The sequence below is a fragment of the Papio anubis genome, chromosome 4 (assembly GCF_008728515.1).
Source record: "Papio anubis isolate 15944 chromosome 4, Panubis1.0, whole genome shotgun sequence".
NCBI lineage: Eukaryota > Metazoa > Chordata > Mammalia > Primates > Cercopithecidae > Papio > Papio anubis.
The window spans coordinates 3,463,989-3,488,516 of NC_044979.1; the positions used below are offsets into that span (position 1 = coordinate 3,463,989).

At 57.2% G+C, this 24,528-nt stretch overlaps 1 protein-coding gene across 1 annotated transcript; it reads left to right on the forward strand.

Annotated features, from left to right (window-relative positions):
- Window positions 1-2,203: 2,203 nt before the first annotated feature.
- Window positions 2,204-15,273, forward strand: SHH (sonic hedgehog signaling molecule). Its single transcript, XM_031664975.1, has 3 exons — window positions 2,204-3,379; window positions 8,627-8,888; window positions 11,485-15,273. The coding sequence occupies exons 1-3, from the start codon at window positions 3,071-3,073 to the stop codon at window positions 12,309-12,311; spliced, it is 1,398 nt and encodes a 465-aa protein (XP_031520835.1). The 5' UTR covers window positions 2,204-3,070; the 3' UTR covers window positions 12,312-15,273.
- The last annotated feature ends 9,255 nt before the right edge of the window (window positions 15,274-24,528 follow it).

Consider the following 24,528-nt stretch of genomic DNA (forward strand, 5'->3'; position numbering starts at 1 on the left):
TCTGCCGGTGCGGGGAGGGGGCCAAATGGACTTGCTGGGGGCGGGTGGGGAAAGGCAAAGAGATAGAAGTGCCTGGCGTCTGGCGGGGAAGGCAGTGCTGGACCGTGGGGAGCGGGTGGGATGGAAGAACGGGGAGTGAGGGGCGGGAGGGCAGAGCAGCAGCTTCTCTGGGGGGCTCAGTCAGCAGCCTGGTTCTAAGGCAATACACATAATTGGGATTACTTTCTGTGCCGAGTTCCCCCAACCCACGCGGAGGCGCAGGCCCTCTGAACTTAGGCGTGGGGGCAGGCTTTCTGGCCTATCATTATTTCACTCTGGAGGACTGGTCAGTCCACAAGGGGGGCGGCCCCTGATGTGCTCTCCAGGGTGTCCAGGGCTGTCTGGAGATGGAGGGGAGGGAGGGGGCCCCACGCCATCCCTTGGGGCAGGGAAGTTTCAGGAAATGCCCTGAGTCACCCAAGCTCAATGCCAAGCCACATCTTCTCCCTGCACTCTGCCAAGAGGGAGCTGACCGCACGTGGGGGCACCCCACGTCCAGCTGTGCCCACGCAGAACTCTGTGCAGCTCAGGTTTTTGCTTCCAAAGCACACCCCGCCCACCTGCCCTTTGCAGAGGTGAGCTGTGTGCACATGCCACCTCCCGGCGGGCCTGCGCACCCAATCTCTCAGGCCCCAGGATGGCAACCCCTGTGGGGGGCCTTCTGTACTCACCTGCATTGGTAAGGAGTAGGTAGCGGGGAAAGATGGGGGGAGGAGGAGGGACTGGGGCAAGAGTCGATGCCAAGGGTGGAGGGCAGGGTGGTCAAAAGGTTTGCAAGTGTCCCACTGGGCCAGGTCGCTGGTCCAGCCCAGGCACCACCCAGTGATGTGACATCCACATGCTGTGCAGGTAGACACATCAAACAGGTCGGCCTCCTCTGGAGAGGACCCGGGTCCTGTTTTGTGTCTGTTTTTACTGGAAATAGGACAGGCAGCGCAGACACACCACCTGGAGAACCCCTGTGTTCAGCTGAGCTCCGGCTCCACTCAGTGGAGACTGCCAGGGCCTGGTCAAGTGGACGCTGCTCCCCCATGGCGCTCTCCTCCAGGGATCGTGATGCTTCACAAACCATGGAAAAGAACAAGAAAGAGAGGTGGGATGGGGAGCCTGGGTCAACCTCCCCAAAGGGACCCAGACCACCAAGTGTTGTTAACGTTCAGCCTCTTATGCCCAAGACACATATCTTAAGATGCTCCTCTCCTTCTCTCCCCCACCACACACACACGAAGTTGATCTGCAAAGGAAACTTCTGGAAACTTCCATTGTTTGAGGAATGAGCTTCACAAGGGGCCTCTCCCCCTCCACTCCAACGGCCTGGGGTCAAGGGAGAGTGTTTAACTTCACAGGGCCCCATTTGCAGCATCTGATGACTCCTCAGGGTCAGGACTTCCCCTCCACGTAAATAACCCTCACTCCCTCATCCTATGCTAGAGGAATTATTGTACATGAGTGGGATGGGGGATGAGGAGGGGAAGGGCATGATCTGTCAAAAAAAAAAAAAAAAAAAAAAAAAAGCAGGGTTGGGGGGAGCTTCAAATTTTATTTTCTTCGTTTAATTAGGACTTTTGAGATTTTTTTTCACTTTTTCTGCAAAAAGTGAGGTGATGATAGACTCAAAGATTGCCGACTCCTAGGCACTGTGCCCTCTTTCTAGGAAGCCCCTCATTAACCAGAACACTGTTCCCCCAGGGCCCCTGACCTCTTGGGCTGCAGCCCCTAGAACCTAGTGGCTCCTGTGCCTGAAGGCTGGTGGCCTGCTGAGCCCCCACACAAGGCCAGCTTTGCAAGGAGCCTGAATTCCACATTCAGCTCATCCCTGGCTCTGCACTTTGCTCTGATCGATCGTGGGGGTTGTGTGAGTACAGCTTCGCCCACTCGCCTGCCCCCCCCAACACACCCTGCAATGGCCTCCACACACCCAGCGCACACACTGACCCCCACTCTCTCCTCTGTGCTGGGGTGCAGGCCCCAGACCTACTTTGCCCATCCACCCTGACGCCCGCAGTTCACTCTGTACCTGCCCTTGAGCATGCCTCCATCCCATTTGCAGAGCTCTACCAAAAAAAAAAAAAAAAAGTATTAATTGAAGCACAATAAAAGAGCACTATTTTTACATTTTTCTAAGGCGCTTAAAGCATTTCAAATGCCAGTGCTTTAAGTTATGGTCACTCATAATTATCCTCGGTCCACAGAGGCTGAGTCTTCAGGAGGGGCTCAGTCCTCTTTCTTCAAAATGCAGGGAGAAGGATCCTGCACTCTAAAGTCCCTGGGAAAGAAAAATTAAATAACAGCTGGGCAGCTGTGCCCCTCAAATGTGTGAACGACTCTGTGCTTGATGACTGAAGCTTGGTGGTGGTGGGGGGGGCGGTTTAAACTGTCCTTTAAAAACTTAAGTTGGTTTTAACTGAAGCACCTACCATTCCAGGCAAAGTCAGGGGGAAACACAAGGGTGTACACAAAGCCGGGAGTAACTGCTGTTTCCACAAGACATGCGCTCCTCCCTCCCGCCCACCTTTATCTCAGGAAAGATTTTTTTTTTTAAACTCGAAGCCTTCAGGTGAAAATAAAGCAACAGCAGCAACAGAAAAAAAAAAATGTAGTCTTCTTCAGGGTTAACATCAGAAGACAAGCTTGTGCGGCTTTGGCCAATCAGATGCGCCCCTGGCAGCTATAATATAGTGCTAAAGGCAGCCTCTCTCACAAGCTCTCCAGGCTTGCTACCATTTAAAATCAGACTCTTTTTGTCTTTTGATTGCTGTCTCGCGACCCAACTCCGATGTGTTCCGTTATCAGCGGCCGGCAGCCTGCCATTCCAGCCCCTGTCTGGGTGGGGAGCGGTGGAGAGTGCCCCGCAGCCGCGGCGGGCAAGGTTATATAGGAAGAGAAAGAGCGAGGCAGCCGGCGAGGGAGCGAGCGGGCGGGCGAGCCGGAGCGAGGAAGGGAGAGCGCAAGAGAGAGCGCACACGCACACACCCGCCGCGCGCACTCGCGCACGGACCCGCACGGGGACAGCTCGGAAGTCATCAGTTCCATGGGCGAGATGCTGCTGCTGGCGAGATGTCTGCTGCTAGTCCTCGTCTCCTCGCTGCTGGTGTGCTCGGGACTGGCGTGCGGACCGGGCAGGGGGTTCGGGAAGCGGCGGCACCCCAAAAAGCTGACCCCTTTAGCCTACAAGCAGTTTATCCCCAATGTGGCTGAGAAGACCCTAGGCGCCAGCGGAAGATATGAAGGGAAGATCTCCAGAAACTCCGAGAGATTTAAGGAACTCACCCCCAATTACAACCCCGACATCATATTTAAGGATGAAGAAAACACCGGAGCGGACAGGCTGATGACTCAGGTAGGAACCCAGCGCCGGGGCGTGGAATGTGTGGCTTTCCAGGGGGTTAGGAGAAGCCGAACACTTCCAGACTTAACTCTGTTTGCTCTTCGGGCAGATAGGAAGGTGATTTCACCCACTTCTTCCCCACCCACCTGCCCGCCCCCCATCTCTTCCTGTTCCTGGAGGAGAATGGAGGTCAAGGGTCCAGCTGGAGAAGTTTAGGGTGTGGTGGGGGTGAGGACGGTAACAGACGTGGTTCATTATGGCCCTGATTTGATGAGTCTTGCTACAACGGCCTTCCCCATCCTACTTCTGCCGTGGCTTGTAACTTGGGGAGACCTTCACTTGGGGGGTGTCGGCCCTTTCCAAGTCAGGAGTGGAAATGGAAGGAGAGGGTGGGAATCCCCCTCCCACAAACACGGAGTGGCCTCCGGGCACTGTGCAACGAACGTAGCTTTGGGCATTGGAGCTCAGGGCCCCCACGTTTCCCGTCGCCTCTGTGGTTTTCTTTCCCACTACAACCCCCACCCTACACCTCCCCACCAAAGAATTCTCAACTGGAAAAGCCAGGAGGCAGTTCTGACAAAAGGCAGGGGCTCCAGAGGCGACTCCGCCCGTCCCTGGGTCCCTGGCTGTATCGCAGAGCTGGCTTTGCGATTGCATGTCCGCAATTGTGCCCATCAGAGTGTGAATGTATTGATATTTCTTTAAGGATGCTCTTTCCTTCTTCCAAGCCCGAGGTACCTTAGGGGAGGGACTTAGAACTTATTGGCATTGCATCACTTTAGTTTTCAACCTGCTTGCATAAGAATTAAGAGAAGATAAATATTAGTGTGGGGGGAGGGGAAGCTAAGCAAAATATGAATTCCTCTCTCTCTCCCCACCTCCTTTGAGATTTCTGAGCTGCCAATCTCCCAGCCAATTCTAGACTTTCTGAAACTCCATGCACGTATAACTGAAGCCAGAAATGGGTTTCCTTGCAAATATAGGTCAACATCCTTTTTATTGCCCTATTAAAATATTCAAGTCCTACCTTTAGGGCTAGGTGCGCACAGCGGCTGATGGAGTGGCGCTGGTGGGGCGCAAGTGCAGGGGGAGGGTACGGACGGCAGAGAGAGAGGAGCTACCTCTGGGCCGCCCTGCTTCCCCGACCCGATTCCCAGGCTTGCTTGGGGCCGAGAAAGGCGAGGAGCAGGCGAGGTAGCCTGCTCCAGCTGTCGGAAAGGAGAGGAATGGGAAATGGTCCTGATTTCCTTGTTCTCCCTCATCTGCTTCCGACCACCTTAAATCTGGACCGCGAGTGTGGACGCGCGCGCCAGTGCCAGAGAGCAGCGCGATCCACAATTAACTCTGCACGGGCCACGGGGTGCCCGGTGTGTGCAGCTGGCTGGAGGGAGTTCTCCGGCTAGCCTGGGGCGCCCATCCTCTCGTCACCCTCGCTCCCTGCGGAGGAGGGGACTTGCCAGGGTCCCTCGGAACCCGATAGGAGGGAGGCGCTGCGGAGAGAGCAGCGGGGGCGTGGACACCCGAGGTCCCAGAGCCAGAGTGGGTCAGCTTCTGCCCTGGTCTGCGGGAGGCCAATACTGCAGAAGGGGTCCTGGGCTCGCACCCCTTCCCAGTACTCGGGCCTTGCCGCCCTGCTGCAAAGCTGCAAGCGCGCAGAGCCGCGCAGCGAGGCAGACGCATGCAGCCCCACTTACTCCCGGGTTATCGATCCCCCGCGGCTAGGGTTTCAGTGCGCGCGGGGTTGAGCTGGAGCCGCCGGGCTCTGCCGCTCCACGCGCCGGAGCGCAGGCAACGCAGGAGCTAACAGCACCGCCGGTTTCGCGGTAGCGACCCCGGCGGCGGAGGCGCGGAGATGGGGGCGCCCGCGCAGGGACCAGGGCGCAGCGCGGGCTCCGCCGGCCTGCCCTGGGCCGCGCCCCCCTCCCTAGTCCGCCGTCTGCCCGGCCTCTGGGCCTCCGCGTCCCAGCCGGAGCCCCCAGACAGGGGGCCTACCCCCGACCCCCGCCCGCCCTACCCGGGGACGCAGGGCCCAGCGGCCCCGCGCCCGGCCACTCTCGCCGCCGCGCGCACAGGCAGCATTTGAACTTCTGACCTTCTGTCAACTTCCCTCAGACGAACGAAACGAAAACAAATACTTTTTTCCTTGGGCAGTGGCTATTCCCGTTCCCAACACAAAAGGAGGGGGAAGGACGGCCCAAGTGGGGGTTGGGTGGGGAGAGCCAGGCCGGGATTATCAGGCAGATCCCACAAAGGTCCCCTAAAACCGAGGGGGGTAGGGGCTGGCAGTATGTGAGGTACCCCCAGTTGATCCCTCCCCTACCTTCCTTCTCCCGATTCCAGGAGGTAAGGGTGGGGGAGGAAGGGATGGGGAAGGCGGAGGCTCGGGTGCTGAGGGCAGGGGCCGGGTGAAGGAGGAGACAGGGAGCCCCAGGCCCGCGGGAGGTTTGGGGAGCCTGCTCGGACGCCCTCATTTTAAATAACCACCTAGGCTCTGCCCCAGCTGCGTGGCCCTCCTCTTCTGTCTCCCTCCCTGTCTCTGGGTCTCTAATGTGACTGCCGCCCAAGTCCCTCAACCATGGCGAGATCGTCCCCAGTGGAACTTTCAGAGCAGTTCTGGAACGCAGGAGCTGCCGGTTAATATTAACCCGGGAGAGGAAAGCGCAGACAGACACGCTCTCCCCGCGCTGGCCTAGGGTGCCAGGCGAGGGTGCTGGCGGCCAGGGGGGTCCTAGGGGACAGGAGGCCCGAGGGCCGGATCTGAAGCCTGGAGTAGGGTCCCGAGCCGCCACACTAAATAGATTTCCTGTGCGCTCTGGGGCCGCCAGGACAGACGCTCAGGTGTGGGTTTGGGGAGGGGCTGTTCCACCAAGCCTGGGGAAAGGACAGTGGAGAGAGGTGCGTTTTGGGGGCTGGGGCTGTTTTGAGGTTGGGACGCCCCCACCCCCGCGCTGGGGGAAGCCCACCGGCTGCTGGCGGTGACAGTCGGCGCGGCTCGCAGATCAGGGAGGTGGGCAGGAGCTCAGGCGTGGGGAACAACTTGGCCTCAGCCGACACAAAGCCCGGCCCCGGCGGCCCTGCTGGGCTTCACGGTGGCTGCACAGAGTTGGGCTTGATTCGCGGCACACGACCCAATGAATTAATAACCGGCCTGGGCTTCCCGGCTTTGCCTGCGACAATCCCGCCCAGCGCGGGCGGAGGAGAGGCCGCCAGCCGAGGCCGCAAGGAGCCCGGCCGGGGGAGGGCTCGAGGGGTGGGGGCGCCAACTCTGGCAACCCTCGGCCTCCGCCCCTCACCCGCGCAGCCACCTCCCGTCGCGGCCCGGCTAGGCCGGGGTCTCCCTGCCCCGGGTCCTCCATGCCTGCCCAAGTGGCGCAGTTCCCAGAGCTGGGGGCCGGGTCCTCCTCACCCTGCCGCCCTTTCCCTGGCTGCCCTCCTGGGAAGCTGTTTAAAGCTTCATCGGCGCAGCCCCAGGGGAGGGAGCTGCGGTGGGGTGGGGGGCTTGCATGGGGGGTCCGTGTGCGTGTTGGTGGTGTGCGCCTGCGCGCAACGGGCCTCACATCACAGCTCTAAACTGACCCTGGTTTACTGATTGATTTTCATGTAAAACGCGTTCAATCCTCAAGATGACCTCACTCAAATTCTGCCCTTCCGACTTTTTTTTCTTTAACTGCTGGCAGGCCCAGAAACCTGCAGGCACTGACCTGTTACCAGGGCGGCCCCCAGCCCTACCCCACCCCCAGTTGTTGTATGTTTAACTCTACAACCATATTACTGGTTTTTATTGCTGCCAGATACACAGGACTTTTCCTGTTGCGCAATATGTCACGTCCCCTTAAAGCGCGGCAGCAGTGGGGCCAGCGTCCTCGCCCCACCCTCTCGAAAGGGTCCCCCCACCCACGCTACAGTTAGGGCCCTGGACAGAAGCTGTCCTTCCATCGCGACAACCAGACTCCAAGCAGAGCATCCTTCCAGACTGGAGGAGGTTAGAGGTCAGCCCCGCCCTCTGCAGCAGTCACCTTGAAATTGCCCCTCGGCCTCCACTTGGCGCAGCTTCTTGGGGGATGCCACCATCATCATCTGTGCCAGTTCCCCCTCTGTAAATCCCGTGTCCCACCAGCAGCAGCAGGATAAACATCCAGGAAGCAAGTCAGTGCCCCCACAAACACACACAGTGGATTCAACTGCTTTCTGTCGCATCCTTATCTGAAAGTGACCCAAGGGAACCCCCACAATCTGAGTGTCAGGTAACCCCGTCTGCATCTGCCTAGTCAGTGCTTCCTGATTCCTACCAGGCAACTTCCTGGGAGACTCCCCAGGCGGAGGACTCGGAGACCTCAGGCCTTCCTGGCTCCCCTCCCCCTTCTCTCAAACCCCTCCCCCTCCTTCCTCTTCAGTTTGCTCTTCAAACTTGCTGGACACCATTCTATGCTGGGGCCAAGAAAACAAGAGGGGAGGAAGGGAACAGGTTAAAGAAAACAAGAAACACAATCAGACCACAGAAAAGCCAGGCAGAAAAGAGTTCCACGGGCAAAAAGAATGTGGCTGTCCAGATAAAGAATGTCTGTCCCGGCCCCAGCCCGTGCTGCAAGTGGTAACTCACCTAGCCGCCTTCCACCTAGGCTCCCGACCACCCTGCAGCCCCGCCAGCGGCTTCTGGCCTCCCCTCTGCCTCGGATAGGGTTAGGGCCTGAGGCAAATAAATGCAAGGCCTTCAATTCTCAAAGAAACGCGCAGTGCATTTTTCTTTATTTCTGGGAACTTGCACCCAGGTATCTGTCAGGCCTGCTGTGAGGGATTCTACACGGAGAGAAGGTGGAGCCTTCGCAGGTGGAGAAAGGGGCCGCAGAAGGGGGGCTGGAAGTGGAGGGCAACGTGGGGGCGGGGCGGGTATCGCAGAAGGTGCCCCTGGAGGGTCCCGGAGTTGATGTCCGAATCATGCAGGTCACTTGTTTCAGAGAAACTTTATTTGCTTCTTAGGCCCCGCTAGGAGCATCGGCTGTTTCAGGACCTGGAGAAAGGCCCCCAGCTCTACTCTGAGAGGACGTGCTCCTCCATGCTCCTCCGCAAATGCTGCCCCTCTTCCCCAGCCCGGGGCTCAGCTCTTCCGTGTGTTTGGGCCGTTCCAACTCCCGTCTCCCCACCTCTCCGCATGGCCCTCGCGCCTTGAGACTGGGCAGGGCAGGCTGACGGAGGGGCCGGGAGGGGTGGCGGCCGCCCAGGCTAACGTGTCCGTCGGTGGGGGTCCCCTTGTCTTCGCAGAGGTGTAAGGACAAGTTGAACGCTTTGGCCATTTCGGTGATGAACCAGTGGCCAGGAGTGAAACTGCGGGTGACCGAGGGCTGGGACGAGGATGGCCACCACTCAGAGGAGTCTCTGCACTACGAGGGCCGCGCAGTGGACATCACCACGTCCGACCGCGACCGCAGCAAGTACGGCATGCTGGCCCGCCTGGCGGTGGAGGCTGGCTTCGACTGGGTGTACTACGAGTCCAAGGCGCACATCCACTGCTCGGTGAAAGCAGGTAAGCTGGCCCTGGACCCCCGATCCGCCCCCACGGAAGGCCACTGGCAGACCCCCGGCTTAATTCAAGGGAAAAAGAAACCTGGGGGGAGGCTGAGGCCCAGGAGCAGGGGCACTGGGCGATGACTGCGTTTCCGCGGTGGGAACCTGCCCTGTGAGGTGCCGGCCCCTCGAACTCACCCCTACCTTTGAGGCCACAGAGCCCAGGGTTCTCCATGACCCGAGGTGGGGTCCTGTGGCTTCCTGCCCGCTTCTGGAGCCCCCACTGCAGGGGGGTGGGAAAGCGTGACTGGGGGAGGGGCGCTAGCCCCTTCCAGGCGAGGGAAGGCAGCACTGCGTGGTTAGCCAGGTCTGGGCGAGCTCCTTCCTCTCGTTTAGGGCTTAAGGACCAACTGCCCCCACCGGCTGTCCCAAGCGCAGGGGCGTCTGTCCTGCCCCGGAGCCCGCGTCCTGGCTCCTCCCCGCCGGGCGCCCGTGGATCCTAAGCTGCCTTCGCTCACTCGCTGAGCCTTTGGGGAGAGAGAGGCCTGGTGGGCGGCAGTAAACCCAGGGGTAACCACCTCCAGCATCTGGAGGCCGCGCGCCCGAAGCCTGCGTTCCTATTGGGAGCCGGGCTGGAACGCCCTGGGCGGCGGGCAAGTCCCGGAAAGCCGGCCCGAGTCGGCGTGAGGCTGCCTTCTCTGGGCCTGCAACGCCACACGCTGTTGCTGGCGAGGAACAGCGGTAGAGGAGGCGCCATCGCGCGCACGCGAACCTCCGGCCTGGGGCTGTGTGCACAACGCTCTCCTCCGCCCGCATAAATTGGCACGTTTAGCAAAGCCGTTCACGGTGAATTTCGGGGAAACTCTGCCTTCCTCACCCCCCTTCCAGGTTTCCCTACTTGTCTCCTAAATTCCAAGTTAATGGCAATATGTTAGTAGGAAAACACTTTAAAGGTGTCAAGGCACACTTGTAGGTAAAGGCAAGCGTGGCTTCTCGTCCCCACAGAAAGCAAAGGCGTGGAGCGGGGGCGGCGGGGGCGGCAGGGGCGGGTGTGCGGCCCAGAGAGCTCCCGGCCGCAGGGAGGCAGGAGGCGGCACCCCCACCTCGCGGCCTCGGCGGCGGCCCCTGGGCCCAGGGCGCTCCCTGCGCAAAACCTCCTCCCCGGCTCCCTGCCCTCGGGGTCCCCCTAGCGGGGGTCTCCGGAGGCCTCCTCCCAAGTGAGCAGCGCTAATCCATCCGCCGGATCGCTCCGGGAGAGCAGAGCCGCGGCGCGGGAGCCGCTCATTGGCATTCTGCGCACACGGGCGGGGGCGCGGGGCGCAGCGTGTCAAGCCGGGCCGTGCGACTCGACGACTCGGGCTAGCCAGCGCCCGGGGTCGCATTCCGGGGGGCTACGGAGGGCCTCCAACGGCCAGCCCCGCACTTCATGCCGGAGAAACCGATGAGAAGATTAAAAGCCCCCTGTAATTCCAGCAGGAAGATTCTTTCTGGCAATCTCTATTTGCAAAAAGCATGATCCCAGAGATTGGAATGCAAAGAAGACGGCCCTCCCCGCCCTCCTCCCCGGCCCCCTGCGCTCCGCCCCAACTTCAATTATTGTCCTCGGGACAGTGAGCCTCAGAGAGCGACAGAGGGCTCGAGAAAGCGGGTAGTCAAGGGGCCTTGAGACTCGGAGCTTCCAGCGCTCCGAACAGGCCCCGCCATTTAAAATTCAAATACACATCTTGAGTGCTTGGAAGAGAGGCCTGGCTGTGCAAATAGTGCTTGTGAATTGCACACGGGGGGGTTTGCACCTGAGCAAATAGGGAGGGGGAGGCCCGCGAGCTGGGGAGAGAGTGAGCTGAGAAAAGGGAGGGGAGAAAATGGAAGTGTCCGCTTCCAAGAGTGTCTCCTGTTTATCCCAGAAATCACAATGACAATGCTGGGCCCTTTATTGGATTTTAATTAGAAAATCCACACAAGCCTCGGATTTTCACACCTCGGCCAATCTCTGGAATGTTTGTCCAGTTGCTACAACTACTGCAGCTATTTTTCACTCCCCGCCCCCGCCCCTCCGCAGGCCCACGCCGAGGCGCGGCAGGGTGCAGAGGGCTGGCGGGTCGGCCGGCCAGGGGTTTCCGCCGCGCAGCCCGGGTGCTAAGCGCGCGAGCAGGCGCCGCGCCCCGCGCCGGGGCGGGAGGGAAGGAGGGTGCGCCCGGCGCCCGCGGGAGCTCAAGGAGGCTTCCAGAGGAATCCAAGTGCAGAGCAAACACCCTCTGGATGGATTCGCGGCGAGGCGGGGTGTGTGCGGAGCTGGGGGTGGGGTTGGAGGAAGGCGGAAGGAAGGAGTGACACCGGCCTCTGCAGGAAACGCCAGCCAACCTCTGTCACCGCCAGCGCAGACTTAGAGAGTTGTTAAGGAATGTGCCTGCGTAGGAATCCTGTCCCTGGGGCGGTGGGGTTGGGGGAGGGAGGTCTGTGCGGGACCCACCTGGAATCAATCGCCCCGCCCAGCGCTGAGCGCATCCCTAGCCTAGGCGCGCGGGCACCAAGCGTGCGCCCTCCTCCCCGAGACGCGCCTCCCTCTCGGAACTCAATGCCCTGTCCTCTCTTCTCTCCCTTCTCCTCACCCGCAGAGAACTCGGTGGCGGCCAAATCGGGCGGCTGCTTCCCGGGCTCGGCCACTGTGCACCTGGAGCAGGGCGGCACCAAGCTGGTAAAGGACCTGCGCCCCGGGGACCGCGTGCTGGCGGCGGACGACCAGGGCCGGCTACTCTACAGCGACTTCCTCACTTTCCTGGACCGCGACGACGGCGCCAAGAAGGTCTTCTATGTGATCGAGACGCGGGAGCCGCGCGAGCGCCTGCTGCTCACCGCCGCGCACCTGCTCTTCGTGGCGCCGCACAACGACTCTGCCGCCGCGGAGCCCGAGGCGTTCTCAGGCGCGGGACCGCCTTTCGAAGGCGCACTGGGGCATCGGGCGCTGTTCGCCAGCCGCGTGCGCCCGGGCCAGCGCGTGTATGTGGTGGCCGAGCGCGACGGGGACCGCCGGCTCCTGCCCGCCGCTGTACACAGCGTGACCCTACGCGAGGAGGCCGCGGGCGCCTACGCGCCGCTCACGGCCCAGGGCACCATCCTCATCAACCGGGTGCTGGCCTCGTGCTACGCCGTCATCGAGGAGCACGGCTGGGCGCACCGGGCCTTCGCGCCTTTCCGCCTGGCACACGCGCTCCTGGCTGCACTGGCGCCCGCGCGCACGGACCGCGGCGGGGACAGCGGTGGTGGGGACCGCGGGGGCGGCGGCAGCCGAGTACCCCCGCCTGCGCCAGGTGCAGCCGACGCTACGGGTGCGGGGGCCACCGCGGGCATCCACTGGTACTCGCAGCTGCTCTACCAAATAGGCACCTGGCTCCTGGACAGCGAGGCCCTGCACCCGCTGGGCATGGCGGTCAAGTCCAGCTGAAGCTGGGGGGCCCGGGGAGGGGCGCGGGAGGGGGCGGGGCGGGGCAGCAACAGCAACGCAAAGCAAAAAGACACTCGGAAAAGGCGCACGAACCAGACTGAGTTATTATAATAATAATAATAATAATAAAGTAGGACAGTCCAAAGTAGACTCTAAGGAAACAAGGACCCCGGGAAGTTTTGTTGTTGTGTTTAGTTGATATATATTTTTTGAATTTTTTGGTTATTGTTTTATTTTGGTTATTTTTTCCTCCTCTCCTGGCTATTTATTTGGTATGAATAGATGTTTTAAATAATATGAACCGGACCTTCAAGAGCCTTAAATAGTTTGTTTCTTGGATAATTTATTATGATCATGTGAACTGTACTCACGGGGGAAAGATTATTTTGTGAGGCCAAGCAACCTGCTCAGAGTCTATTTTTCTACATGTCCCTCGTCCCGGCTGTCAGAAAGCAAACCTCTGTCCCTGCCATCCCTCCCTTCCATCTCCTGCTTCTCAGCAAGTGCAAACTCAAACGTGCTTCATGGGGGTCCACAAATTATATTTTTATACACAGAATTGTAAATTAGATTTTTTGAGAGATCAATACTTAACTGAATTACATTTCATTTTTGAAATAGTGTAAAATATGAAAATATATTATTTTAATTTAACTAGTTTCCGATGTAACAGCCATCTCCTCTGTTGTCTTTATGGTTTCATATTCCCTTTGTATTCACCATTTTGCCACATTCTTGGAAGCCAAGACTGTTACACACACACAACACACACTTTGCTTTGCTTTGCTTTTTTTTTCTTTTTCTTTTTTTTTTTTTTCTTTTTTTTTTTTTTTTTTTTTTTTTTTTGACAAACTGGAAGAACTCTGTTATTTTTAACTTCAAAGAATTTATTAGAAAATAATATTTTTTAAAAGCGCACATAGTGATGAGCCCATGAGGATGGAGCCTGCAGTTTGTACAGAGAAAACAAAAGGATGTTTTTGCATTAATAAATTGAGAAATAACTGCTGTAAATTTACTAAAATGTATTTTTGAATATTTTGTAATAGTTTTATAGAAATAAAATGTGCCATGCACAGACCGCTTAGTATCTAATAACTAAGAATCCCCGTTGCAGCCCTTTTTCTTTTTTTCTTTTTTTTTTTTTTTGGCTTCTTTGCTTGGGAAACCCAGTGCTCACAGGCGCTCCCAACATTCTATTTAGATGTGTTGCTTATACTGTGAACTCAGACTGACTGACTTAGGTAACCAAAGTAGGCACACAAACCAACTTCTTTCTTCTCATGGCTGGAGAAACCTCAGCTCTGTTTGTATTTATTGTGTGATGCTCTTCCTACGCTCCCAAAGGTTGGGGGTGCCACCTGTGGGGACTGTGCTGTCCCCCTAACCCCACCCCTTAACTAGCAAAGCCTAATGTGTAAGCCCAGAGGAGGTGGCCTGGAGACGGCCACCGAGAACCTTCTCCTAGGACTCCTGTGTGTGGTTGCTGGGCAGACCCCTGGCCTGACCCTGTTCGTGCTGTCTGTGATCCGTAGGGAGGAGGCTCATTGCTGCTTTCTGAGGTCCTGTTGTGCCCCTTCCAGAAAGCATCCTTAGAAGAGAGGACCAGGTTTGATCTTCTCTGAAGCTCTATCCTCTTTTCTTGAGGGTCCCCTTAAATCCGAGTGGCAAGCCCACAGTGGCATGGGCCAGTCGCTGGAATGTCGGGGCTGCTGTTGAGGTCCTCAGGCTACGCTGGTTGTCTGTGTGACATGGCGGTCAGGCGTGGACTTTGATCCCTGTTGAATGAGCATGCTGCTGTGGGTGCTGGGCTGGGGAAGGTCGTTCCATGCTTCATGCTGCCTTGGAGGCCAAGAGGGTCTCTGCCCTTGGCGGTTGTCAGGGTCCCAGGTGGAGGACTACTACCAGTTCTTTGGCTTACAGAAGATGTCTGCCATGCTTTGTGCTTTGGGCTAAATTATCTGAGCAGGCTGAGCCTTGGAAGGGTGGCGCTGCGTGAGCTCGGGGCCTCCTAGCAGCTGGAGCCTGTGTGGAAGGTGGTCCAGGCTTAGGGAGTGGGAGTGAACAGACTTCAGCCCCACCTGGCAGGGGCTCGCTCCTGAGGCTGAGACCAGTCCTTGAAGGTTTGCTCTGCTGAGGGTCTGCCCTTGAGTGGCCTTCCGGGGAGGCTGTGTGCCCAGGTGGATGGCACAGGGCCTCTGGAGCCTCCGCAGGGCCGGGCCCTCTGTGCAGGAGCAGTCCTCAGCTATTTTCTGTAAAAGACTTTTCTTTGGTGTTCTAGATGGTCAGCAGGTTCCAGGCTGATGTTTACAATCTCGGAGGAAGTGTGATGGTTTCTATTCTTTTGACAGTTCGGTATAATTTCAAGTCAGTCAAAAGTGAAGCCAGAAGCACTGGGCACAGCAGCTCCTCTGGCTGTGTTGACAGACCTGGCGACGTGGCCGTGCGGCCCAGGTGGTCAGAGAGAAGCCAGTCATTGGCCAAGCCCCAAGGTGCCTGAGGCCATGGTGCAGCTCTGCTGGTGACTGGGGCACCTTGGAGCAGACCCTCACCCAGCTGGGAAATCCTGACTCCTGGGTGGCACTGCCTCCTGGACAGGCCCGGTGGCAGGGTCCATGCTGCTGGGTGCTGTCCCCAGCCCTCCTGGTCTGTCTTCTTAAGATCCGCCCACTGCTTTGTATTTAAAATTCTCTTTTTCACAGGCAAGGAAAGGAAACCACTGCTTAGAGAAACTAGGTACAGGGCATCGAGAGGGTGCAGCCCAGCCCCGCCAGGACGAGGGGCCCACTTCGCATTCAGGGTTGACGGAGCCAAGAGTTTGTGCAAAATGTACGCTTGGTGGTTGCTGCCAGCCTCCCTCATGACTAAATGCATATCTATTCCTGTCAAAACGTGTATCAGAATGTACTTGAAACTGTTATCTTTGTGCTCTATTGTTTGAATAATTAAAGAAATTACAGAGACTCTCTTCAGTGTCTGTGATGTGGCAGAACCCGCTCCCAAACTGTCATCTGTGTTTCTCATCGTCTTCCACGAGGTAGTGCTGGGAATGTGAAGGAAATTCTCATTGAGCGTGTAGACTCCGTTCTCTCAATGGGTGGGACTGGTCAGGCTTTGGGACTTTTTACTGGTCCTAGGAGGCAGGCACGTGACGCCACTGTCTGAGGGAGTTGACAGAGCTGTCAGCATCACACCCACAGGGGAAACATGGGGCAGACATGCAGGGAATGCTGGTCAGTTGCAAGATTTGGCAAGAAAGCAGCAGAGCACCTGCCGGGGAGGCAAGCGGGCCTGCGGGGAGCCAGCTCTTCCTCAGTGCGGCCGCTCTGGCTTTCCGGATGGTGATCCACTCCAGGAGGCTGAGAAGCCCAGGAAGTAACTTCCGTGTGACTTCTTGAAAAGCAGTCACAAAACCCTTCGTGAACCCTGCCGTTTCTGGGCACTCCCTGGGATTTATGTTCCAGGACAGAGCTAGGCAAATTTTGGCCTCTGGGACAAATCTGGTCTGAGGCCTGTTTTCACATAGCCCCTGGGCTGAAACTGTTTTTACATTTTTTAACGTTTAAAAACAAAAAATCTAACGAAGACTGCTATTCCTCAATGTGACAATTCCGTGAAACCCAAATTTCAGTGTCCATCCATAGTTTTATTGAAACACACCCACACTCACTCACGTATTGTCTGAAGTAGCTTCTCCACTAGCCCAGAGGAAAGCAACAGAAACCACCCATCCCGCACAGCCTGGTGTTTACTCTCTGGCTCTCTGCCCAAGTTTGCCAACCCTCTTTCTAGGATTTTGGATTGAAATCAAGCTTGGCATAGGGGCTGGGGGCTGAGGACAGGAGTTGGAACACAGTGGCCTGTCTACCATCGCAGCGTATTTCTCAATTAGAATTCAATTAGAATTACCCACCCACTCCTGCTTCTTCCTGAGAGCCATAGGGGCCTCAGGAGGTTAACAAGTCCAGAAAGACCCCGGGGGCAGCCACGTCTGCCTGGCAGGGCAACAGCACCCTTCGATGCTGATCAAGTGTGTGCGAGGCACACCCTGTGCAGGAGAGGCGGGGCCCAGACACAGCCCGCGGAGTCCCCAGAGCAGTTAGCAGAAGCCGCACGGGTGTTACTCTTCTCATCCGTGCAGATCACACCATAGTGAGAAAACAGTAAGTCTGGATTTGGAGATGCTTTCTTTTTTTTTTTTTTTTTTTTTTTTTTTTTTGGCTGAGCTTAATTTTCTCAAATTAAGAACAAAATTTTTTTTCACATTTCACTCTATAAACAAGCACTGGGTCCTCTTAGTGAAGAGGGAGGCATGAAAGTGGTATGGAGGGTTGCATTTTAATGGCTATCTTTGGTTTGGAAATGAGGGTAGCTGTGTTTTCAGATGGGGTAAAGAGGTTGAAAAAAGAGGGTTGAACATCGGAAAACTGAAGATAGAGTAGAAGACAGATTGCGCCAGGAATCAAAGGAAAAAACTCTCCCCACACAGAATTGATGCCTGGATGGAATCCTCCATCCCAGGTGAGGGCCCAAGCGTTTGCTTCCGGGGAAAGTGGACAGCAAAGCCCATTGCACCTGGGAAAGCTCCTTCCTCCAGATCTGAGGTTAACGTAAGGATTTGCCTTAGAACCCTGCAACCTAAAGACAGCAAAATAAACCCATTGCCTCTGCGAGGAGCGTGAAGGCCCCACCCCTTGAGCGTCTGTTCACCCCATGGCTTAGGTCTCAGAATCCCAGCTGAAGGCCTCTGGCCAGAACTCTGCGCTCTCATGGCCCAGGCGGCCCTCTAGCAGGCAGACCCCACCGGCCAGGAGCCTCCACAGAGGAATGGGACTGTGGAGAGGACAATGTGGGCCCTACCATTTCAGAAAGAGGGTCAGAGTCTCTGCGCAGCCTGGGAAGTCAAGGCACGGTTGAGCCTGCCCGTGTTTACTCCCCTGCGCGCCATTCTTAGGGCTGCTGTTCTTCCTACTATTCTGTGAGTGGCAAGGGACAGCACAATCTTCCCTCCCGTGCCTGGGGCCTCAGAGGGTGAGCCTTGGCCCAGTGTCCAGGTCCCACCTCCCAAAGATTCCGACTGGGGCACTGTCCTGGGCCTGGCTCCCCCAGGGCCGAGCTGCAGAGCGACCAGCACCACCGGGGAGAGAAGCAGCCGCCCCTCCTGGGCGTGCCCTGGAGCCCATCCACGGTTTGGATCTGCACCGAACACCAGCAGACTGCAGCAGAGGCTCCTTCTACAGTTCCAACTCGGCTTCCGAGGGATGCAGGCTGGTGCTCTCCTCCTCTCCAGCCCTGGTCAAGCCAGGGCTCCCGGTCGTCTTTCAGCCCCCACAGCCTCCGCGTGTAAAAGGCACTGGCAGCACAGCGTGGGCGTCTGGGGGACTTTACCTACTCATGTCCGGGCTCTCTCCTCTCCCTGCACCTCCATGCTCTCTCCAGAATTGCGGGGTGCTGGGTGCAGATGGCACCTGCCATTGGACCAGCTCCTGGCTTCTTCTCCAGAAGTGTCCCGGGTCTGGGGGGAGCCAGGGTCCGGGGCTGTGGGGAGCCGTGGGCCCTGGACTTGGGGGAGCTAGGGTCCCAGGGCTGTGAGGAGGCGCTGATTGGAGGCCCGGGGCTATGGGGAGCCGAGGACTTGGAGCCCAGGCGTGGGGGAAGCCGGGGTCCCGGGGCTGGGGAGAGCTGGGGTCCCGGGCTGGAAGGAGCCGTGGACTTGGGGTCTGGGGCTGAAGGGAGCCGTGGACCCGGGGCTGGGAGGAGCCGGGGTCCCGGGGCTGGAGGGAACCGTGAACTTGGGGGCTTGGGGCTTGGGGGAGCCACTTGGGTCAGGGGCTGAGAGCCGGAGGTCCAGGGGCTGGGGGGCGTGGACTCAGGGATCTGAGGGAGCAGATCCGGGGCTGGAGGGATCCGTGGACTTGGGGCCCGGGGCTGGAGGAAACCGTGGACCCGGGGCTGGGGGGAGCCGTGAACTTGGGGCCTGGGGCTGAGGGGAGCCACGGGTCGGAGGCTGCGGGGAGCCGAGGTCTGGGGTCTGGGGGAATCTGGGGTCCCGGGGCTGTGGGGAGCCGGGGTCCTGGGGCTGGAGGGAACCGTGAACTTGGGGGCTAGGGGCTTGGGGGAGCCGCGGGTCGGGGGTTGGGGGGAGCCGGGGTCCGGGGGCTGGGGGGAGCCGTGGACTCGGGGATGCGGGGAGCCGGGGTCCGGGGCTGGAGGGAGCCTCGGACTTGGGTCCCGGGCTGGAGGGAGCGGTGGCTGGAGGGAGCCGTCCCCGCGCTGCCCTGGTGGAGTCTGGGCGCCCTCTGGTGCTCGCGTCGGGGAAGCGCAGGCGGCGGCCGCGGGGCCGTAGCCCTGGGCCGAGGTCGGACAGCCCAGGTGAGCCCTTAGGGATTCGAGCGTCAGAGTCCCTTCAAACCGAGGGCAGATGACCACAGGCCACCTCCACCCACGGGAGCGGCAAGGAGGGGCGGCGAGATGAGAGCCAGGGGGGTCACACGCCTTCCTCTCCAGAGGGGTCAGTCCAGCTTCGGGGTGCTGGGGACGGCCCGGAGAGGCCGCCCTGAGTCCGGGACCCGCAGGAGGCCTCAGCCAAAGACACCGAGGAAGGGGCGTGGGAGATGTGAGGGGATGCTGCCGGCCGTCAGCACAAGAGAGGAAATAAATAGAAAAATCTGGAAATCAGGAAGAGTATTGGCTGAGGGCAGAGGGCAAAGGCCACCTCTGACATCTGACCCTGATAGCGACCGAGTCCCGAGCACCCAGAGCCGTCCTAAGGGTTCCACGGGAAACCTCATCCTGTCACCACGACTCCCTCTGTGCAGATGGAAGAGCGGGTCTCAGAGGGGGCGTGAGGTCTCGCGGGGAGCAGAGGCGGCCCAGACTCGGCCGGGGCCACCCACCCACTGCAGCAGCCCCTTCCCTCCAGCCCATCCTCTCTAGCTCCAGAAGCAGGTCTCAGGCTGGACTAACATATGTGCCAGACGGGGAAGGCCAGGGCTCTGGGTGTGCGGAGGAGGGGATGGGACAGCCAGGCCGAGGGGCGCCGACCCCCGGACAGAGGTGCGTGGACAGAAACAGTGTTCGCTCTGAAACAGGGATGGGTGGTGTCCTCTTGTAGTCAAAGCCTGGGTGGAAAGCGTTCTAGGACATACGAGAACCCAGGTGAAGAGATGGAGCGTTTCTGCTGACCCTAAGGAACACTCTTCTGGAATCCAGGCTGGTGAAACACAAAGGCTGCCTCACCACTAGCAAGTGCTTGGAGCTGGGTTAGGGTTAGCCCAACCCAGGCCGGCGGCGACGCAGGGCCAGCATCAGGAGGACCCGGGGGCCCGGCCAAGGCTGGCCGTCCTGGGATAGGAGGCCCTCCCCAGCGCCACAGACAGCCCCACTCTCTGGGTGGTGACCAGCTGCCCCAGGGATGCCCTGCCTTGAGGTTGTGTCTGAAAGAAAAACCACCTCTTTCAGCTTTTTCTCCTTTGTCACAAAAAAATTTTCAGAAATAAAAACCTACTGGAAGATTGCTTATAACATGTACAGAAACCGTGTCAGGCTGAGTGTGCAGTAACCGTGTGGGATGACGGGCCACACACACCGGGGCGCACGCTGTCACCGCAGCACCTGCACACGTATGTCACACCAAAGCCAGAGTTTGCCAAGAATATTTACCCTACACCACAGTATCATCTCTTTATTCAAGCCGGCAACTAATTGATTTCAGGACCCACTAGTGGGTTGTGGGAGCAATTTTAAAGTCCCTGCTCTGTGTCCAGGGCCACATCAAGAATGAAAGAAGGGAGTGGTGAGGGAGCCCCCGTCCTAGATGTCCCTCCGTGGGGAGCACCTGCCCTGGACACCCGGCCAGCCAGGCAGAGTGGGGCAGAGGCGCAGCCTACCCTGAGCCACAGGCACCTCTCCCAAGATCCCTCAGCGAATGTACCAACGCTGCCAACCTCTCCTCTGGTCACAGCTCACTCTCTGTTCTAGACACTGGAACCTTCCTTGCTCCACTGGGAGGGCTGTGAGCATACATGAGGCTGGGGCTTCAGGAGGCAGGAAATATGGTAAAAGAGGGAAGGAAGGTGAGTTCTGGGGCTGAGAGCCAAAAAGGGAAAGACCCCAGGAGAAGAGAAAAGAGAAGGAAAGAGAAGTGGCTGAGATGTGCCCAGGACTTGCACCAGGTGGATTGGAAGAATGCTGCCCAGAGAATTGACCTCAGCCAAAAAAAAAAAAAAAAAAAAAAAAAAAAAAAAAAACCTTGAAATCGTCAGGCAATTACTACAACTGTGGAAAAAGATGAATGAATGTACAAAGCTGCCAGGCGACGCATCAAAACGGTCCAAGGCAGAGGCAGATCCTATGCAGCCCAGAGAGATCTCAGCTGTTGCTAAGATGAAGCATTGGCTGGAATTAGGCAGCACACCAACACGTGGTGGGGTTTCAGTAACTTTATTTATTTATTTATTCATTTTTATTTTATTTATTTGTGTGTGTGTGTGTGTGTGTGTGTATTTGTGGTTTTTTGGTTTTTTTTGAGATGGCGTCTCGCTCTGTTGCCCAGGCTGGAGTGCAGTGGTGCGATCTCAGCTCACTGCAACCTCCGCCTCCCGGGTTCAAACAATTCTCCTGCCTCAGCCTCCCAAATAACTGAGATTACAGGTGTCCACCACCATGCCCAGCTAATTTTTGTATTTTTAGTAGAGATGGGGTTTCGCCACGCTGGCCAGGCTTGTCTCGAACTCCTGACCTCAGGTGATCCGCCCACCTCAGCCTCCCAAAGTGCTGGGATTACAGGTGTGAGTCACTGTGCCTGGCTGGATTTCAGTTAACTTAAAAAAATACAGGCAGATTTGTTCTATTTGCTATATTTTCCTAGTTCAATATAAGGATACAAGAATACAAGATCTTCCAGAATACAAGATGATGAACTAATTTTAAAATGCACAAACCCAGGATCCCATCCAAGGCATCATAGGCCACTGTGGGTCTCTGGTCCTGCCCACACCCCCCTCCTGAGTCCCTCTCTCTCACACAGCCCCTCACATCCCCATGCTAAGGTACCCAGGCAGCCTTGGTGAACAGCAAACAGGGCGAGGGCAAGGAGGCAGCTGTGAGATGGGGGGTCTCAGCCACCTGCCTGGGCATGGTCGACAGAATGCCAGCTGACAACATGCCCCAACCCCGGCACCTCTTCCCAGTTCTGTAATTTAAAATAACTCCATGTGATCCCCCTGCTGGGGCCATAGGCAGGAGGTGACCCTAGGTCCCCAGACACCTGCAAAGGCCCAAGCTGTCCCTGAACACCACAGCAGCCACAGCGACCCTCCTGGCAGGCGATGAAAGCTATTTATAGGCAGAGTGCTGGTGTCAGTCCTCAAAGACTAGGTGTTCAGTCAAAAAAGACCCTTTTTAGGTCAGGGAAATGAGTTTAAAAATACTTCGGTCTGCAAGTGTGCCAGACAGACGGTGGAGGCTTTCATTGTCTTAAGCAGCCCGGGGGAGCTTCCTCCAGTGGGACCTGCTAGACCAGGACAGGCCTACCTACTTCCCACACCTGCCCCGGCCCCTGGCCGGGCACACCCAGCGGCTCTCCCTGTCACGTCGTGTCCCTCTGCCCAGCCCTACCAGCCTCTGGGGTGGGCATTCACTACTGCTCCTCCTGCCCCTCCTGCAGCCTGTGACCTTGGTCCCCACCAAGGAGCAGGTGGGGCCCTGAGGCCTCCTAAGAGAGATGGGCTCTGGCCACTCTCTGTCCATGCCACAGAGACACAGATCCACTGGCTGCTACTGGGGCCACTGGGGTGTCCAAGGGGATGACTGTGTATGTGTGTGTGTGAATGTGTCCATGTATGAGTATGAGTTTGAGTGTGTCTGTGTCTGTGTATGCGTGTCTGTGTGTGCATGCATGTGTGTGTGAATGTGCATATGTGTGAGTGGGCGTGTGAATGGTGTATATATGAGTGTGTGAATGTGTATATGTTGGTGTATGAGTGTCAGTGTATCTGTGTATGTGTGTGAATGTGCATATGTGTCTGTGAGTGTGCATGAGTGTGTCTGTAGTCTGTATGAATGTATGAATGTGCATGTGTGTGTATGTGCATGTGTTTGTGAATGTGCACGTGTGTGAAAGTGAATGTGCATTTGTGAGTATGTATGTGAATGTGTGTGAATGTGCATGTGTATCTGTCTGCAAATGTGCATTTGTGTGTGAATGTGCATGTGTGTGCATGTGTGTATGTGTGTGAATGTGCGTGTGTGAATGTGCATGTGTGTGAATGTATGTGAATGTGCATGTGTGTCTGTGCGAATGCATTTGTGTGTTAATGTGCATGTGTGTGTGAACGTGCATATATGTGAGTGTGAATGTGCATTGTGAGTGTGAATGTGCATGAGTGTGTGCATGTGTGTGAATGTGCATTTGTGAGTGTGTATGAGTGTGAATGTTCATTGTGTGAATGTGCATGTGTGTGTGCATGTGTGTGAATGTGCATTTGTGTGTGTGAATGAGTGCATGTGTGTGAATGTGTGTGTGTACATGAGTGTGAATGTGAATGTGCATCTTGTGTGCTATGACTGTGTGAGAGAGAGGCGCAGAGAGGCAGGAGATGAGGCATGAGGGGAGAAGGACTGGGCACTGTTTTCAGGGCCAGCCTCACAACTGGGTTGGAATTAGCATTCCCGACCACACCTCAATTCAGGGCACCTAAACCACTGAGCAGGAGAGCGCTAGCTAGGAATATAAATCCTCTAGCTTAGGGAAGGAGAACATCTAAGGCACAGCTTAAACACCAAATCCCTCTCTGAGAAGAGGGGATGGCTCGTGGGACAGGGGCCGTGGGGTGAGTAGGGCACAGGAACTTGTGGGCTGGGTGTGGACACTCCTTCCCCCCGGCAGGAGGCAGAACCGGCGAGGTTGGATGAATGGTTTCTCCTCAGCTCCAGTGGGAGTGTCGGAGGACACCGGCCATGAAGAGAAGGGGGGTCATGGAGAGAATGAAGGCGGGGCCACAGAGAGAGACAGAGAGAGAGAGAGGCCACGAAGAGAGGGAGAGTGGGGCCACACGGGAAGGGAGAAAGAGAGACGTCACAGGGAGAGATAGAGACAGCAAGGCCATGGAGAGAGGGAGAGAAAGCAGGGCCATGTGGGGAGACAGAGAGTAGGGCCACAGAGAGAGAGAGCAGGGCCATGAACAGAGGGAGGGATTATGGAGAGAGGGAGGGATTATGGAGGGGGAGGGATCATGGAGAGAGGGAGGGATTATGGAGAGGGAGGGATTATGGAGAGGGAGGGATTATGGAGCGAGGGAGGGATTATGGAGGGGGAGGGACTATGGAGAGAGGGATTATAGCGAGAGGAGGGATTATGGAGGGGGAGGGATTATGGAGAGGGAGAGATTATGGAGAGGGAGGGATTATGGAGAGGGAGGGATTATGGAGGGAGGGATTATGGAGGGAGAGAGGGCTTATGGAGAGGGGAGGGCTTATGGAGAGGGGAGGGATTATGGAGAGGGAGGGATTACAGAGGGAGGGAGGGATTATGGAGAGGAAGGGATTACAGAGTGAGGGATTATGGAGAGGGGGAGGGAGAGCCGACCATCTTCTTCAGTGGCTCAGTCATGGTTGAGCCCATCTGTGAAGAAACTTTTGATTCAAGCCGGACCTATACCAGGGGCTAAAGAAGATCTTAAATAATTCCTCCACTCTTCCCTGAAATTGCATAGGATCTCGTGTGTGGGTGGGGGAAGACAGATTCTTAACATGAAACACTTAGGGGGTGGGTTCTGTCTTTTCCTCCCAGTTGTTCTGCCTCTCCACCCATCCTATCATTGATGAAAGTAACAGTGGTTCTGAGCCTGCCTTCGCCTTTAACTTCCGGATCGTGCTGACGCGGGTCTCCTCAGATCACAGACAAGGAAACTTAACTTTGAGAAGGTAAATGGTTTTCCACACTGCGCAGTTAAGGGAAGGAGCCAGGAAACGCTCTGCTGTGGCACTCACAGTCTGCTTGGTTCCTTGCACCGCCCAGACGAAGCCAGAGCGGGGGGCGCTGCCCTGGGCAAGCCCAGACCCTCCACCCCTGTCATTCTTCCCAAACACCCTCCCATTTGCGGGGCTCATTCCAGCTTCCACCTTTGCGCTGTCTTTCTCGCAAACGGCAGTGCCCGCCTCTTCTTTCCAGGTGGTTACACTCCACCTGACAGACACAGAGTTCAGGGCCAGCCCG